This window comes from Salvelinus alpinus, chromosome 7, assembly GCF_045679555.1.
Source record: "Salvelinus alpinus chromosome 7, SLU_Salpinus.1, whole genome shotgun sequence".
NCBI classification, from domain to species: domain Eukaryota; kingdom Metazoa; phylum Chordata; class Actinopteri; order Salmoniformes; family Salmonidae; genus Salvelinus; species Salvelinus alpinus.
Window position 1 is genome coordinate 76,126,259 of NC_092092.1, and position 19,736 is coordinate 76,145,994.

The following is a 19,736-nucleotide window of genomic DNA, read 5'->3' on the forward strand; positions in this document are numbered from 1 at the left end:
ATAGAGGATTAGAAAGGGTAGGAAAACTGAGAAGACAGAGAGAGAGAGAGAGACAGCGACTGACAGACTTAGAGTGGTGAGAGAGAGCGAGAGAGACGGAGAGAGAGAGAGAGAGAGAGAGAGAGAGAGAGAGAGAGAGAGAGAGAGAGAGAGAGAGAGAGAGAGAGAGAGAGAGAGAGAGAGAGAGAGAGAGAGAGAGAGAGAGATTGGCAGAAGCAAACAGACTAGGAGCTGAGAGAAAAATTGGAGCACAAACCGGGTCTGGTCTGTGCTGGCCTCTGTTGTTCCAGACCATTAGAGGGAGAGAAAATGGTTGGTCTTGTGTTGCCAGCGCTCTCCACTGTCTGATAGGAGAGAGCATGGTTGGTTTCATGTGCCCAAAGCCAGCTGCTGTCTGATAGGAAGAGCCGTCTGGAGCTGTATAGAGCCGGAATGGAGGCGTTAATGAGCTACTTTACAGGCCCTGGCCATGCAACTGGACAACAGGAAGAGACATCAGGGACAACATTTGTACAATAATGGACACACACAGAGAGAGAGAGAGAGAGAGAGAGAGAGAGAGAGAGAGAGAGAGAGAGAGAGAGAGAGAGAGAGAGAGAGAGAGAGAGAGAGAGAGAGAGAGAGAGAGAGAGAGAGAGAGAGAGAGAGAGAGAGAGAGAGGCTGACTGATACATGGCCAGGCCTTCTCCTCTGAGACAGGGTTACACTACCCTACTGAGTACTGCTGATGAAGAAACAACACTGCGTCAAAACCCAGGACACACACACACACACACACACACACACACACACACACACACACACACACACACACACACACACACACACACACACACACACACACACACACACACACACACACACACACACACACACACACACACACACACACACAGCAAAGGCATTCACGTGCATGCACACACCAAACCCCTCAAACACACACACAGTCAAAGACAATGTCATTTCCCACAAATGACATTTCCTTGGAGTGCCAGGACTGCCACGGTTCATACAATCCTTTTAAGTTCATTAGTGGATGGTAGACTTGAAAGAGTTGGACTGCTCCCTAGACACAATATGACTCATTCATTTTCTCTTTCTGTCATCAGAGAAAACAGAGCTTACAGTCATATCACATACTATGAGGCTGCATGTCTATTGCCAGGAGTGGCCTGCTTTCTGGGACCAATCAGTTCACCTCAACGTTACACACTTCAGCTTCCGTACTGGTTCCAAGGTATTTCATCTGGAAAGGAAAGACAAGGTTCAAGACGTAAACACAAACAGTGGAAAGCTACTTGGTCACAGCGCTTCAAGGCTGAATTGCATCTGTTGTCCTCCATGTTGTTTTTCTTCCCACTCACCTGTCATAACGATTACATCAGATAGAACTACACGGTACCTTATTCCCTATATAGTGCAGTGCTCATAGGGTTCTGGTCAAAAGCAGTGCACTATATATAGGGAATAGGGTGCCATTTGGGACACTGGCCATGAAGCCCCAGGACAGCTCATTTGACCTTAGTTTTACTCTGTCACATTTAAACAAAACATTTCCCAGAGGGAGAATTCCACGAGAGTGGTTACTCAGACACTGAAAGGTCAGGTGACATCACTGTCATCAGCGTCTCAGGGCAAATGTCTGTTTCTGAGAAACTAAATAGCCCTACGTTGCCTCCAAGAAAAAAACATGTCTGCATCTCAAATGGCACCCTCTTCCCTATATACTGCACTACCTTAGACCAGGGTAGAGATAGTACTATATATAAAAGTAGTGCACTATAATAGGGTATAGGATGCCGTTTGGGACTCATTCAAGATGTCTGTAGTGTGTTGGCAGACGGCTGTTAGATGGCTGTCGGGACAGTTTTAGTTTTCTCACTCCCTCCATTTCTTTCCTTTATCTTTGATACTGAGCAGCAGAGACAGAATGGTGTGTGTGTGTGTGTGTGTGTGTGTGTGTGTGTGTGTGTGTGTGTGTGTGTGTGTGTGTGTGTGTGTGTGTGTGTGTGTGTGTGTGTGTGTGTGTGTGTGTGTGTGTGTGTGTGTGTGTGTGTGTGTGTGTGTGTGTGTGAGTGTGTGTGTACTGAGCAGTAGAGACAGAACCTTATTGCTGTTGTGTCTGTCCCAGAAGATGTCTCAACATGTCTTTGTCAGTGGGTAATTGGCTAACCAACGTTCCCAAGATAAAACCTCCATTCTCTGATTGTCCAGTGGAGCCTAAGATGCAGTATGTTCTCAAAGAACAGCTCAGTTGACAATCTAAAATATCAATAAAAAGACAAGCTAGCAGCTAATAAGCGGTTATCAAGCAGTTTAAGCAAGAGGCTAACATGTATCTAGCAATTGGTTTATCAAGCAGCTAGCAAGCAGTTAGCATGTGACTAGGAAATTTCTAATAATTAGCCAACAAGAGGCTAGCAAGTGGCTAGCTGTAAATAAAGTTGCTATAGGTAACATCTGTACAAATGGGACAATTTTATTACGCAGCAAAGATCAACTCATTGTTCTGTCTTTATCCCACTGAAGAAATAAACATGGTTTGGCTTGTAATACTGAGAGAAGTCTGTCTCTGTTACAGTGTGAACATTAGTCTCTAATATGCACAGTGCTATACATCTCTCGTGTGTGTGTGTGTGCATGTGCGTGTGCACGTGCGTGCATGTGTGCGTGCATGCGTGCATGTGCGTGTGTGTGATCTTACCCCCCCCAGAGTCCACAGCTCCATTATTCTTTACAGTACATCCGCTCCTTGGTCATTGATTGGCTAGGATCTGAGCTCTATTTTTAGCATCATCCCCATGGCAATAGCAACCAAGTCCTTGATACAATGAACGAGATGAAGAAAAAACAAAAACAGACAACCAATGCATGCCAAATGTTTCATCGCCAAGGTGGTGACCAGGGCCCACGGGATTTGCATCACCAAGGTGAGAGAGGCCAGGCTCGGCTGAGAGGACATCCTGTTCTCCATGTACGTGGAGGACCAGACACAAACCCTGATGACATCCTGTTCTCCATGTACGTGGAGGACCAGACACAAACCCTGATGACATCCTGTTCTCCATGTACGTGGAGGACCAGAAACAAACCCTGATGACATCCTGTTCTCCATGTACGTGGAGGACCAGACACAAACCCTGATGACATCCTGTTCTCCATGTACGTGGAGGACCAGACACAAACCCTGATGACATCCTGTTCTCCATGTACGTGGAGGACCAGACACAAACCCTGATGACATCCTGTTCTCCATGTACGTGGAGGACCAGACACAAACCCTGATGACATCCTGTTCTCCATGTACGTGGAGGACCAGACACAAACCCTGATGACATCCTGTTCTCCATGTACGTGGAGGACCAGACACAAACCCTGATGACATCCTGTTCTCCATGTACGTGGAGGACCAGACACAAACACTGATGACATCCTGTTCTCCATGTACGTGGAGGACCAGACACAAACCCTGATGACATCCTGTTCTCCATGTACGTGGAGGACCAGACACAAACCCTGATGACATCCTGTTCTCCATGTACGTGGAGGACCAGACACAAACCCTGATGACATCCTGTTCTCCATGTACGTGGAGGACCAGACACAAACCCTGATGACATCCTGTTCTCCATGTACGTGGAGGACCAGACACAAACCCTGATGACATCCTGTTCTCCATGTACGTGGAGGACCAGACACAAACCCTGATGACATCCTGTTCTCCATGTACGTGGAGGACCAGACACAAACCCTGATGACATCCTGTTCTCCATGTACGTGGAGGACCTAGAGACAAACACTGATGCTCTGGTCAAAATGTAGTACTCTACACACAGGGATTAGGGTGCCATTTGAGACGCAGCCATTGGCTGTTAATGTGGACAGCTTTGATTGGATAAATCCATCAATCAATAGCAGAGAGGAGAAGAGAAGGAGATGCTTTTATCACTTTAGTTCAGCACAATGTTACAAAGCTTCTTCTGCAAACCATGGCTTTCAGTTCTGACATTTCAACACGGGAAAGGATTGGGATCATTTATAATGCTGTCCAGGACGTTAGAGTCCCCCTTCCTCTCTCTCTCTGAATCACAGCCAGAAAGGTCAGGTGACATCACTGTCATAAGCATCTCAGAGCAAATGTCTGTTTCTGAGAAACAAAGTATCCCTACGCTGCCGTCAAGAAAACAACATGTCAGCATCCCCAATGGCATCCTCTTCCCTATATACTGCACTACCTTTGACCAGGGTAGAGGTTGCACTACGTAGGGAATAGGGTGTCATGGGAAAGGATTGGGATCGGTATCAATTATAATGCTTTCCTGGACGTTAGAGTCCCCCTCCCTCTCTCTTTTGTTAGTGTAAACATTACACTCACTAAAGTTCAAAGGAATAGAGACATTTCAAATGTCCTATTATGTCTATATACAGTGTTGTAAAGATGTGCAAATAGTTAAAGTACAAAATGGAAAATAAATAAACAAATATGGGTTGTATTTACAATGGTGTTTGTTCTTCACTGGTTGCCCTTTTCTTGTGGAAACAGGTCACAGATGTTGCTGCTGTGATGGACAACTGTGGTAATTCAACAAATAGATATGGGAGTTTATCAAAATTGGATTTGTTTTCAAATTCTTTGTGGGTCTGTGTAAGTTGAGGGAAATATGTGTCTCTTTCACGTGTGCTCCCTCTCCCCCTCTCTAGGTCACCAGGCGTTATGGCGCACACCTGTCACCGTCGTTACGCGCATCAGTGCATAACGACACTCACCTGGACTCCATCTGGTGAGATGCCTCAGCTAGTTCGTTAGGTTTCTGCGCCTCGGGGAGGCGACCGGTCCGCTCCTGGTCCCTGGGATCGTCCCTGTGATTGGCTCCCTGCGGCTGGAGCAGAACGCGCCGGGGAGGGGGTACTGTCACATATGCTCTCTCTACGGCGCTCTAGGTCGCCATGCTCCCACGCCTCAGTTGGATCGACAGGTTCCCGCGCCTTAGCAGAGGTGACCGGTCCACTCCTGATCCCGGGGATTGTCATCTTGGTCGGCGTCCTGCGGCTGGAGCCGCACGTATGCGAGGAGGGGTACAGTCACGTGTGCTCCCTCTCTGGCCTCTAGGTCACCAGGATGCTCGTTATGGTGCACACCTGTCACCGTCGTTACGCGCATCAGTGCTTAATGACACTCACCTGGATTCCATCACCTCCTTGATTACCTGCTCTTTATATGTCACTCACTTTGGTTCCTTCCCCCTTCCCTTGTTTTGTATTATGTTTTCGTTTATTAAAACACGCACTCCCTGAACTTGCTTCCCGACTCTCAGTCCACATCGCTAGACTATCTAATATGTTCAAAATTGGATTTGTTTTGGAATTCTTTGTGGGTTTGTGTAATCTGAGGGAAATATGTGTCTCTAATATGGTCATACATTTGGCAAGGAAGTGCAGCTCAGTTTCCACCTCATTTTGTGGGCAGTGTGCACATAGCCTATCTTCTCTTGAGAGCCAGGTCTGCATATGACGGCCTTTCTCAATAGCAAGGCTATGCTCACTGAGTCTGTACATAGTCAAAGCTTTCCTTAAGTTTGGGTCAGTCACAGTGGTCAGATATTCTGTAACTGCGTACTCTCTGTTTAGGGCCAAATAGCATTCTAGTTTCAGTTTTTTTTGTTAATTCTTTCCAATGTGTCAAGTAATTTTGTTTTCTCATGATTTGGTTGGGTCTAATTGTGTGGCTCTCCTGGGGCTCTGTTTGTCTTTGAACGGAGCCACAGAACCAGCTTGGTTAGGGGACTCTTCTCCAGGTTCATCTCTCTGTAGGTGATGGCTTTGTTATGGAAGTTTTGGGAATCGCTTCCTTTTAGGTGGTTGTAGAATTCCACGTCATTTTTCTGGATTTTGATGATTAGTGGGTATCGGCCTAATTCTGCTCTGCATGCGTTATTTAGTGTTTTATGTTGTACAGAGGATACTTTAGCAGAATTCTGCATGCAGTCTCAATTTGGTGTTTGTCCCATTTTGTGAATTCTTGGTTGGTGAGCAGACACCAGACCTCACAACCATGAAAGGAAATCGGTTCTATAACTGATTCAAGTATTTGTAGCCAGATCTTCAGATTTTATATTCCTTTTGATGACGTAGAAGACCCTTCTTGCCTTGTCTCTCAGATCATTCACAGCTTTGTGGAAGTTACCTGTGGCGCTGATGTTTAGGCCGAGGTATGTATAGTTTTTTGTGTGCTCTAGGGCAACGGTGTCTAGATGGAATTTGTATTTGTGATCCTGGCGACTGGACCTTTTTTGGAACACCATTATTTTTGTCTTACTAAGATGTACTATCAGGGCCCAGGTTTGACATAATCTGTGCAGACAATCTAGGTGCTGCTGTTGGCCTTATTTGGTTGGGGACAGAAGCACCAGATCATCAGCAAACTGTAGACATTTGACTTCAGATTCCAATAGGGTGAGGCCAGGCGCTGCAGACTGTTGCCCTCGCCAATTCATTGAGAGATATGTTGAAGAGGGTGCGGCTCAAAGCTGCATCCTTGTCTCATCCCACGGCCTTGTGGAAAGAAATGTGTGTTTATTTGCATTGGATTTTATAATGTCGTATGTTTTTCCTCCAACACTGCTTTCCATCCATTTGTATTGCTGACCCTCATGCCAAATTAAGTCAAAAGCTTTTTTGAAATCAACAAAGCATGAGAAGTCTTTGCCTTTGTTTTTCGGTTTGTTTGTTTGTGAATTAGGGTGTTCAGGGTGAATATGTGGTCTGTCATATGGTAATTTGGTAAAATGCCAATTTTACATTTGCTCAGTACATTGTTTTCACTGAGGAAATGTATGAGTCTGCTGTTAATGATAAGGCAGAGGATTTTTCCAAGGTTGCTGTTGACGCGTATCTCACTGTAGTTATTGGGGTCAAATTTGTCTCCACTTTTGTGGTCAGTCCTTGGTTCCAAATATTTGGGAAGATGCCAGATCTAAGGATACTTTTTAAAAGTTTAAGGATAGCCAATTGGAATTTGTGGTCTGTTTATTTTATAATTTCATTTAGGATCAACACCACAGGCCTTTTTGGGTTGGAGGGTTTGCATTTTGTCCTGAAGTTCATTCAATGCAATTGGAGAATCCAGTGGGTTCTGGTAATCTTTAATAGTTGATTCTAAGATCATGTATGTTTTTGCTGTTTGATCTCTCTTATAGAGCTAAAAAGATCGGAGAAGTGGTTTATCCGAACATCTCTGTTTTGGATAAATAACTTTTGTGTTGTTTGTTTAGTGTTTTTCAATTTTCCCAGAAGAGGTTAGATTCTATGGATTCTTCAATTACATTGAGCTGATATCTGACTTGCTGTTCCTTCTTTTTCCGTAGTGTATTTCTGTATTGTTTTAGTGACTCACCATAGTGAAGGCGTAGGCTCCGGTTTTCTGGGTCTCTATGTTTTTGTTTGGATAGGTTTCTCAATTTCTTTCTTAGGAATTTGCGTACTTCATCAACCATTTGTCATTGCTGATCATTGTATTATGTTGTCTGCTTGAAATGTTTTGAATTGATAGGCAAGCTGAGAGGTCAAATATACTGTTTAGTTTTCTACTGCCAAGTTTACACCTTCACTATTGCAGTGAAATGTTTTGTCCAGGAAGTTGCCTAGAAGGGATTGAATTTGTTGTTGCTTAATTGTTTTTTGTTAGGTTTCTACACTGCTTACCTTCCTTCTATAACATTTCTTAATAGTATCCCGCTCCTTTGGCATTGATGCCTCATGATTGAGTGCTGCTCTGTTCAAGTAGACTGTGATTTGGCTGTGATCTGATAGGGGTGTCTGTGGGCTAAAGGTGAACGCTCTGAGAGACTCTGGGTTGAGGTCAGTGATAAAGTAGTCTACAGTACTACTGCCAAGTTATGATGTGTATGTGTACCTACCATAAGAGTTCCATCGAAGCCTACCATTGACTATGTACAGAACCAGCATGTCATAGGGCTGCAGGAGTTGTGACCCGTTTTTGTTGGTTGTTTTGTCATAGTTGTGCCTAGGGGGGCATATGGGGGAGGGAATGCTGTCACCTCCAGGTAGGTGTTTGTCCCCCTGTGTGCTAAGAGTGTCAGGTTCGTGTTCAGTTCTGGCATTTAGGTAGCCACAGACTAGTACATGTCCCTGGGCCTGGAAATGGTTGATCTCCCCCTCTAGGATGGAGAAGCTGTCATCGTTAAATTATACTGTAGGTAGCACACTGTCCCTTCTCTTTATCTCTCCGTCTTTGTCTGTCTGTCTGTCTGTCTCCCTCTGTCTGTCTCCCTCTGTCTGTCTCCCCCCTCTCTCTCTCTCTCTCGATTTTATGTCTCTCTCTGTCAGTCTCTCTATCAGTCCCCCTCTTCTCTCTTTCTCTCGCTCTCTCTCGCTCGGTGTTCAGCGTATCCGAGAGGAGTGACTTGGGGACAAGAGAACAAATACTATTGTCAGAAAATGAGTTAAAGGAAATATGAGATATGGAATTGAATGGAAGTGGATAATAAGTGGATAATTGTTTCCTGTACATGTATTATTCACCACATCATATCCACACCGTATCTTGTTAAAAGTCTGTATGTTCTTAGCCTTTCACATGGAGGGTACTGGTCTATAGAAAACCAAGCCTTTCACATGGAGGGTACTGGTCTACAGAAAACCAAGCCTTTTACATGGAGGGTACTGGCCTACTGAAAACCAAGCCTTTCACATGGAGGGTACTGGTCTATAGAAAACCAAGCCTTTCACATGGAGGGTACTGGTCTATAGAAAACCAAGCCTTTCACATGGAGGGTACTGGTCTATAGAAAACCAAGCCTTTCACATGGAGGGTACTGGTCTATAGAAAACCAAGCCTTTCACATGGAGGGTACTGGTCTACAGAAAACCAAGCCTTTTACATGGAGGGTACTGGCCTACTGAAAACCAAGCCTTTCACATGGAGGGTACTGGTCTATAGAAAACCAAGCCTTTCACATGGAGGGTACTGGTCTATAGAAAACCAAGCCTTTCACATGGAGGGTACTGGTCTATAGAAAACCAAGCCTTTCACATGGAGGGTACTGGTCTATAGAAAACCAAGCCTTTCACATGGAGGGTACTGGTCTATAGAAAACCAAGCCTTTCACATGGAGGGTACTGGTCTATAGAAAACCAAGCCTTTCACATGGAGGGTACTGGTCTATAGAAAACCAAGCCTTTCACATGGAGGGTACTGGTCTATAGAAAACCAAGCCTTTCACATGGAGGGTACTGGTCTACAGAAAACCAAGCCTTTTACATGGAGGGTACTGGCCTACTGAAAACCAAGCCTTTCACATGGAGGGTACTGGTCTATAGAAAACAAGCCTTTCACATGGAGGGTACTGGTCTATAGAAAACCAAGCCTTTCACATGGAGGGTACTGGTCTACAGAAAACCAAGCCTTTTACATGGAGGGTACTGGTCTATAGAAAACCAAGCCTTTCACATGGAGGGTACTGGTCTATAGAAAACCAAGCCTTTCACATGGAGGACACTGGTCTACAGAAAACCAAGCCTTTTACATGGAGGGTACTGGTCTATAGAAAACCAAGCCTTTCACATGGAGGGTACTGGTCTACAGAAAACCAAGCCTTTTACATGGAGGGTACTGGCCTACTGAAAACCAAGCCTTTCACATGGAGGGTACTGGTCTATAGAAAACAAGCCTTTCACATGGAGGGTACTGGTCTATAGAAAACCAAGCCTTTCACATGGAGGGTACTGGTCTACAGAAAACCAAGCCTTTTACATGGAGGGTACTGGTCTATAGAAAACCAAGCCTTTCACATGGAGGGTACTGGTCTATAGAAAACCAAGCCTTGCACATGGAGGACACTGGTCTACAGAAAACCAAGCCTTTTACATGGAGGGTACTGGTCTATAGAAAACCAAGCCTTTCACATGGAGGGTACTGGTCTATAGAAAACCAAGCCTTTCACATGGAGGACACTGGTCTACAGAAAACCAAGCCTTTTACATGGAGGGTACTGGTCTATAGAAAACCAAGCCTTTCACATGGAGGGTACTGGTCTATAGAAAACCAAGCCTTTCACATGGAGGGTACGGGTCTATAGAAAACCAAGCCTTTCACATGGAGGGTACTGGTCTACAGAAAACCAAGCCTTTCACATGGAGGGTACTGGTCTATAGAAAACCAAGCCTTTCACATGGAGGGTACTGGTCTATAGAAAACCAAGCCTTTCACATGGAGGGTACTGGTCTATAGAAAACCAAGCCTTTCACATGGAGGAGACTGTTTTATCTATCCATCTCAACAATAAAGTAGCAGGGAGGCTTCAGTGTCTGAAAAGATGACAGACGACACCAGAGCAAGTCATTATCATCAAGCTTTTAATTCAACATTGATAACATTATCACAACCTCCCTTCACAGTAAATATCCCCGTTGCTTCAACAGAAACAAAAATATAAATCATTGTCACGGATCCCTCCGGAACTGTGTCATTACGCACACCTGGTCCCCATTTCCCTGATTGTAATTGTATAAATGTGCCCTTTGGTTTCCATTGTCTTGTCGATTATTGTTCCTTTGTCAGTTTGTCGTGTGAGTACTTGTGCTGTGTTGTTTTGGCTTTCGAGCTGCTTGTATTGTGCAGATGATTACGGGTCTCGTCCCGTGTGGTATCATTCTGTGCATGTATGTTACGGGTCTGGTTCCGTGTGGTATCATTCTGTAAGTGTATGTTACGGGTCACGTCCCGTGTGGTATCATTCTGTGCATGTATGTTACGGGTCTGGTTCCGTGTGGTATCATTCTGTGCGTGTATGTTACGGGTCTCGTCCCGTGTGGTATCATTCTGTGCGTGTATGTTACGGGTCTCGTCCCGTGTGGTATCATTCTGTGCGTGTATGTTACGGGTCTCGTCCCGTGTGGTATCATTCTGTAAGTGTATGTTACGGGTCGCGTCCCGTGTGGTATCATTCTGTGCATGTATGTTACGGGTCTGGTTCCGTGTGGTATCATTCTGTGCGTGTATGTTACGGGTCTCGTCCCGTGTGGTATCATTCTGTGCGTGTATGTTACGGGTCTCGTTCCGTGTGGTATTATTCTGTGCATGTATGTTACGGGTCTCGTTCCGTGTGGTATCATTCTGTGCGTGTATGTTACGGGTCTCGTCCCGTGTGGTATCATTCTGTGCGTGTATGTTATGGGTCTCGTTCCGTGTGGTATCATTCTGTGCGTGTATGTTACGGGTCTCATCCTATGTGGTATCACATTGTGCGTGTATGTTACGGGTCTCGTTCCGTGTGGTATCATTTTGTGCGTGTATGTTACGGGTCTCGTTCCGTGTGGTATCATTCTGTGCGTGTATGTTACGGGTCTCATCCCGTGTGGTATCATTCTGTAAGTGTATGTTACGGGTCTCGCCCTGTGTGGTATCATTCTGTAAGTGTATGTTACGGGTCTCGCCCTGTGTGGTATCATTCTGTAAGTGTATGTTACGGGTCTCGCCCTGTGTGGTATCATTCTGTAAGTGTATGTTACGGGTCTCGTCCCGGTGTATTTATTCAAGGTACTCCACACTCTTTTGTTTTGGATTTCAACCCTGTGTTTTGTTACGTGTTTGTTTTGTCTTCGTCCCCGTGCCTTTACACGGCACGCTGTAATTTGGGTAAATAAAAAACCCTATTACGCATTCCTGCGCCTGTCTCCCGATCCCTTTATACCAGCGTGACAATCACCTTGTATATTTATATTTGTTCTCCTCAGTCGGTGTTGGTGGGTGTTCCAAATGGCCCTGGTCAAAAATAGTGCACTAAATAGTGAATGAGGTGTCATTTGGGGACTTAACCTTGGTGTATAATATAACAGCCAATCAATTCCTGATTAGGGACTCTGGTTGGGGTCGTGCTGTTCAGCCGTGGGTCAAGTTGGTATTTTAACAGCCTCATTTGTCATGCTGATTTCATTGCTCAACCATTCATGAAACCAGATAAGCCCTCTAACCCTAGCCCTGCCCACCCTGACATTTGACCAAGCCTTTCAATGCCAGAGGAGGGGGGAGAGAGGGGGGATGGAGGAAAGGGGAGTATGTGTGTGTGTGTGTGTGTGTGTGTGTGTGTGTGTGTGTGTGTGTGTGTGTGTGTGTGTGTGTGTGTGTGTGTGTGTGTGTGTGTGTGTGTGTGTGTGTGTGTGTGTGTGTGTGTGTGTGTGTGTGTGTGTGTGTGTGTGCGCAAGCATTCATGTGTGTTCTGTTAACCTCTATACAACCACAGAGATCAGACAGTGGGATAGTAACCAGTTAACCTCTATACAACCACAGAGATCAGACAGTGAGATAGTAACCAGTTAACCTCTATACAACCACAGAGATCAGACAGTGAGATAGTAACCATGTCACGCTCAGACCTTAGAGAGCCGTTTTATTCTCTATTTGGTTAGGTCAGGGTGTGATGTGGGGTGGGAATTCTATGTTTTGTTTTCTAGGTTTCTGTATTTCTATGTTTTGGCCGGGCATGGTTCTCAATCAGGGACAGCTGTCTATCGTTGTCTCTGATTGAGAATCATACTTAGGCAGCCTTTTTCCCACCTAATGTGTGGGTAATTATTATTTTTCCGTGTGTGTTTGTGTGCATCTCGGTTGCGTCACATTCTTTGCTGTTTACCTGTTTTATTGGTTAAGTTTTTCACTCCGATTAAAAGATGTGGAACGACATGCATGCTGCGCCTTGGTTGATTTATGACAGGGAGTTTGAGGATTGCGTGTGTGTGTGTGTGTGTGTGTGTGTGTGTGTGTGTGTGTGTGTGTGTGTGTGTGTGTGTGTGTGTGTGTGTGTGTGTGTGTGTGTGTGTGTGTGTGTGTGTGTGTGTGTGTGTGTGTGTGTGTGTGTGTGTGTGCAAGCATTCATGTGTGTTCTGTCCTCTCCATCCAACCTCTACACGACCACAGGAATCAGACAGTGTGTGTTCTGTCCACTAAAATGATGTGCACAACATCTGTAACAATCACCACAGAACATTCCCCAAGCGTTCTCAACTAGCAACATTTGTCAAATGTTTTATGCAAACATTGTACAATCATCAGGACAACCAGACAGTTTTAGTTTTTTGAGAACATTTGCCGTAACCTAATACATCTTCTGGGAACTTTCACAGAAGCAAGTTTGGTTTGCTGGGTGTGTTTGGTTCTCTACATCCAGCCTCTATACAACCACAGAGATCAGACAGTGGGATCAGTGGGATAGTAACCAGTTAACCTCTACACAACCACAGAGATCAGACAGTGGGATAGTAACCAGTTAACCTCTATACAACCACAGAGATCAGACAGTGGGATAGTAACCAGTTAACCTCTACACAACCACAGAGATCAGACAGTGGGATCAGTGGGATAGTAACCAGTTAACCTCTATACAACCACAGAGATCAGACAGTGGGATCAGTGGGATAGTAACCAGTTAACCTCTATACAACCACAGAGATCAGACACTGGGATAGTAACCAGTTAACCTCTATACAACCACAGAGATCAGACACTGGGATAGTAACCTCTATACAACCACAGAGATCAGACACTGGGATAGTAACCAGTTAACCTCTATACAACCACAGAGATCAGACAGTGGGATAGTAACCAGTTAACCTCTACACAACCACAGAGATCAGACAGTGGGATCAGTGGGATAGTAACCAGTTAACCTCTATACAACCACAGAGATCAGACAGTGGGATAGTAACCAGTTAACCTCTATACAACCACAGAGATCAGACAGTGGGATCAGTGGGATAGTAACCAGTTAACCTCTATACAACCACAGAGATCAGACAGTGGGATAGTAACCAGTTAACCTCTACACAACCACAGAGATCAGACAGTGGGATAGTAACCAGTTAACCTCTATACAACCACAGAGATCAGACAGTGGGATAGTAACCAGTTAACCTCTATACAACCACAGAGATCAGACAGTGGGATCAGTGGGATAGTAACCAGTTAACCTCTATACAACCACAGAGATCAGACAGTGGGATAGTAACCAGTTAACCTCTATACAACCACAGAGATCAGACAGTGGGATAGTAACCAGTTAACCTCTATACAACCACAGAGATCAGACAGTGGGATAGTAACCAGTTAACCTCTACACAACCACAGAGATCAGACAGTGGGATAGTAACCAGTTAACCGCTATACAACCACAGAGATCAGACAGTGAGATAGTAACCAGTTAACCTCTATACAACCACAGAGATCAGACACTGGGATAGTAACCAGTTAACCTCTATACAACCACAGAGATCAGACAGTGGGATAGTAACCAGTTAACCTCTACACAACCACAGAGATCAGACAGTGGGATCAGTGGGATAGTAACCAGTTAACCTCTATACAACCACAGAGATCAGACAGTGGGATAGTAACCAGTTAACCTCTATACAACCACAGAGATCAGACAGTGGGATAGTAACCAGTTAACCTCTACACAACCACAGAGATCAGACAGTGGGATAGTAAAGGAGACTGTGGAGAGTGTGAATGGTGTTTATCTGAGAGGAAAACAGAACAGCGTTTGATGTCGACAGAGCCCTAACAGATGGTAATTCCTTCTCACCACTGGCTGGAAGATCGCGGCATTACTAATTGCCTACGCAACCTCAAACACACATGTATTAAGACATACATACACATATTATGAACCATGCGAACACACATCCTCAGGCCCTGGTCAAAAGTAGTACACTACATATCCTCAGGCTCTGGTCAAAAGTAGTACACTACATATCCTCAGGCCCTGGTCAAAAGTAGTACACTACATATCCTCAGGCCCTGGTCAAAAGTAGTACACTACATATCCTCAGGCCCTGGTCAAAAGTAGTACACTACATATCCTCAGGCCCTGGTCAAAAGTAGTACACTACATATCCTCAGGCCCTGGTCAAAAGTAGTACACTACATATCCTCAGGCCCTGGTCAAAAGTAGTACACTACATATCCTCAGGCCCTGGTCAAAAGTAGTGCACTACATAGGGAATGGAGTGCCATTTGGGATGCATGCGGAGACCCACTATACTGATGATGAGTCAGGGAAAAGACTTTGATCTTTAAATTGATGCAATAGATGTCGACTGGTTACTGTCCCACTGATCCCTCTGTCTGATCTACGTGGTTGTATAAAGGTTAACTGGTTTGTCACGCTCGCTATCCTCAAACTCCCTGTCATAAAACAACCAAGGCGCAGCGTGCATGTCGTTCCACATCTTTTAATCGGAGTGAAAAACTTAACCAACAAAACAAACAGGTAAACAGCAAAGAACGTGACGCCACTGAGATGCACACAAACACACACGTAAAAATAATAATTACCCACACATTAGGTGGGAAAAAAGGCTGCCTAAGTAGGATTCTCAATCAGAGACAACGATAGACAGCTGTCCCTGATTGAGAACCATACCCGGCCAAAACATAGAAATACAGAAACCTAGAAAACATAGAATGCCCACCCCACATCGCACCCTGACCTAACCAAATAGAGAAATAAAACGGCTCTCTAAGGTCAGGGTGTGACATGGTTACTATCCCAGTGTCTGATCTCTGTGGTTGTATAGAGGTTAACTGGTTACCTCATTATCTCTACCTCTACCCCTCAACTCTACAGTCTCAACTAACTCACTGAATATCTCTTCCTCTACCCCTCACAGTCTACACTCTCCTACCTCACTGACTATCTCTACCTCTACCCATCACACTACAGTCTCCTCTACCATACTGACTATCTCTACCTCTACCCCTCACACTACAGTCTCCTCTAACTCACTGACTATCTATATCTCTGGTTCTTTCTCTTTTCTAGCGTTCTCCTACAAACTAATCTGATAGTTGATTACAGGCCTGTTGTCAGATGAGCTGACTTCTGCCTCGGGCTGTGGCGGTCATTACATTTCGTCAGCTGGTGATTGTCAAGCAAATAACTGCCGGTCTCATGGCAATTTACCGTTAATTAACATAAACACGTTTGGCATCTGACTTCCACGCATATCCTACAAGCCACTGATGCACCATCATATTTTAGACAGGTCTAAAGAAAATGTAGTCTATTTCAGAAGAATAGCATACTCTAAGTTGTCCTTATGTTCAGCCCTGATATGGCTATGCCATATGACTGTGGACTACCATTGTTCATTTAACAGACAAGATTTGCTTAGAATACCATGGCATTATTATTATATTATAGTATGAAGAATACAATTGAACAAAGCTGAATAAAATAGAAAGGATATTTTCTCCAAATGACTTGAAGGAGTTCTCACATGCGGCTGTTCCTTGTTGAGCGGTTAACAAAGTAACAGGTCCTCCTATATGCTTCAATTCTAGTTATTTATGCAACTTTAGTTGTGATACGAACATTGGCCTATATGTTTTGATTTTTTTATACATTCTAAGGCTGCATGATGCGGCTCTAATGATGATTTGAAACAACATTTCATGAAAGGCATTAGCTCTAATTTGTTTATTGTGCAGGCTGCACACACTTCATCAGTCTCTCGTCCACAATTTGACAAGCACTTGATAATTTTCAAACCAGGCCTCGAATTTCCCGGCAGCATCCACCTTGTGGGGCCATAATTCCCCCTAAAGAATTAATGGCTTTTGTGGCCGTTGTGCCCTTGGGCTGAATATAATCATTATAATTCCCTTCTCCCGGCTGCCATGCTCTGAAGCACCTCTCACTCACATGGCTCTCTCAGATATCTACATTTTCATTAGCCAATGGCGTCACGTGATCAGTCCTTCTCACAGGCTACAAGTGAAGACAAACACATTAGAGACGCAACTGATCACATCCCTCGTATCGAATTCTGAGGCACATATTGAAGGAGTTAGAACTGTCCACATTTACTTTTCGTCAGCCAACAAGATGAGTAGACCTAATGACAGCAAAAGCACTAGCTTATGTCAAACTTACATCCCCCATAGTACAAACGTTGACCTATTCTATTGGTCAACTTGTCCTTCTGTGCAATAAATAAATATTCCCAAAATAAACTGGGACAGTTTAATACGACCACTTGCATCAACAAACTTTTAAAAGCAATGAGGCTGATGCAACAGATCAGAACATTTAGCTTAACTGTTAGGCTATTTATTTACATTATAAGCGCAACAATGCGCACACAACAGTAGGCTATACGCACGAATGTTCCAAAATGCAATCAATTAGCGGGAAAACACCGTTCTCAAAAGTCAGCGTAAATACGATGATGCATGTAATGCTTTATTATAAAAAGGTGCATTTTTGTGAAAATTATCTTCCCCAAACTTGAAACTCATGCGCTGCCTATTTATATCAGGAATCAAGGTTAGACCCAAGTGCAGACTGTGTGAAGTAACAATGTTTATTGTAACCACAGGGGCAGGCAAACAACAGGTCAAGGCAGGCAGGGTTCGATAATCCAGAGCTGAGGCCAAGGTACTCCTCTCTGGGTGCAGGTACAGGGCACCCCTCAGCAGGTAAAACAGAACTAGACAATCATTAGTGCCAGGTGTGATATCCCTCCTAAATAACTCGGGCTAATGTTCCTATCAACTCAGTAAGGCCCGCAGGCTAGTCTTTAAAAAAAAAATGTTTTATTGGTATGTAACTGTTATGAAAGTTGTATTGTCAATTTTGTTTTGTATTTAAACACCACTTTTTGCAACGACATGTCCCCATGGGGACAATAAAGTCAGTAAGTAAGTACAGGATGGCAGGTAGGCTCGGGGTCAGGCAGAGGTCAGTAATCCAGAGGTGGAGCAAAGGTACAGGACGGCAGGCAGCCTCAGTGTCAGAGACAGGCAGTCAGACATAAATACACAGGGGATAATGAGGAAGATGGGCGACATCTGGAGGGGGGTGGAGACAAGCACAAGGACAGGTGAAACAGATCAGGTCGTGACAATGTATGCCAGTTAGGCTCTACACCGGTTGCTTCATTTTAAGAAATCATTTGGCCACTTTTGTTGTGGTACAAACCTTATCAAAACATGTAGGCCTATGGGCTAGGCTACAAGAGGTGTGCAACTATGATTTGAAAAAATTAGCAAAAACATGGCATACACTCTTTTTTACCTTGCAAGCTGGGTATCATTCACAGGTGATAATACATCATTCACAGGTGATAATACATCATTCCCAATTTGTAAGTCGCTCTGGATAAGAGCGTCTGCTAAATGACTTAAATGTAAATGTAAATGTGATAATAAATCATTCACAGGTGATAATACATCATTCACAGGTGATAGGCGAATATTGTCACCCATCAGACTATTCTTAATTTAATGTAGTCTTTAAATATACTAAATATGTGAAATTAGTTTTGATTTAGAATGGACAATTATCATGCATCTGTCTCAGAACAGGGGCATGGGACAAAAAAAATACATGTTTGGTATTAAAAAGCGAATGAAGGACGCTTTTCCCTTGGTTTGATTAGATTTTCGGGATTAGATTTTCTATGACATATTCATTAATGTCAGAGTGATTAGAGGGACAATAGAGTGCTGAGTACCAGGCAGTTATCAAGTTTGGTAGGCTACTAAAGACCATCAGCAGCATCAGAGCTTGAAGAATGACCGGTCACTGTAACAGCCCTACTTCTGCCTACACACCTGACTGAGCTTTAGGTGAACGCTACAGCACTGAGCAACCATTTTGTTAAGTGTCCTTTATACTGCACTGCCTCTTGAATGGAAACTCCATTCAAAAAAAGTCCAGTGTTGATAAAGTCCCAAAATGTTTTGCATGTCAGCAGTCAAGTTTTCAAGATTTTGGACTTTCAAGAAGAAAAATGTCACCGGCTACATCATCATTTGTTAGGGCTAGGGTCCTTTTTTCTCATTTTCCGCCTGACTGACGTTCCCAAAGTAAACTGCCTGTTGCTCAGGCCCTGAAGCCAGGATATGCATATAATTGGTACCATTGGAAAGAATACACTTTGAAGTTTGTAGAAATGTTAAGAAAATGTAGGAGACTATAACACAATAGATATGGTAGGAGAAAATCCAAAGAAAAACCAACCAGAATTTTTTTTGTTTTGGGAGGATTACTCAAATCGATGGCACCAACTAAATAGACTTTTTAGGATATAAAGAAGTATTTTATCTAACTAAATGACACTACATGTTATAGCTGGGACCCTTTGAATGACAAATCAGAGGAAGATTTTAAGTAAGTGAATATTTAATAGCTATTTGTGAATTTATGAAACATGTGCCGGTGGAAAAATATTTTGATGTGGGGTGCCGTCTTCAAACAATCGCATGGCATGTTTTTGCTGTAAAGCCTATTGTAAATCGGACATTGCAGTTAGATTAACAAGAATTTAAGCTTTCAACCGATATAAGACACTTGTATGTACCTAAATGTTTAATATCCATAGATTTTATGATTATTTATTTGAATTGCGCGCCCTCCAGTTTCACCGGAAGTTGTCCCGCTAGCAGGACGCCTAGCCCTAATTAACAGGGATGTAAACAAATTAGTGCACAAAATCTGAGCAAAATAAGCTTTTTGTGCATGGTGAACATTTTCTTGGATTTTTTATTTCAGCTCATGAAACATGGGACCAACACTTTACACATTGCGTATATATATTGTTCAGTGTATAGTGCATTTTGCATGACCATTTCTCCTTAGCCAAGACAAATCATCCACCTCACAGGTGTGGCATATCAAGAAGCTGATTAAACATCACAATCATCACACAGGTGCACC

The 19,736-nt window shown here is 43.8% G+C and overlaps 1 protein-coding gene across 1 annotated transcript in view; it reads right to left on the reverse strand.

The window, feature by feature from the left end:
• Positions 1-4,803: 4,803 nt before the first annotated feature.
• Positions 4,804-19,736, reverse strand: part of LOC139581934 (trans-Golgi network integral membrane protein 2-like) — a 44,170-nt gene continuing 29,237 nt past the window's right edge. The window contains exons 2-3 of the mRNA XM_071412127.1: positions 10,596-11,245; positions 4,804-5,050 (exon numbers count right to left, since the gene is read on the reverse strand). Coding sequence (XP_071268228.1) covers positions 4,804-5,050; positions 10,596-11,245 — 897 coding nt within the window. The remainder of the gene's footprint in view (positions 5,051-10,595; positions 11,246-19,736) is intronic.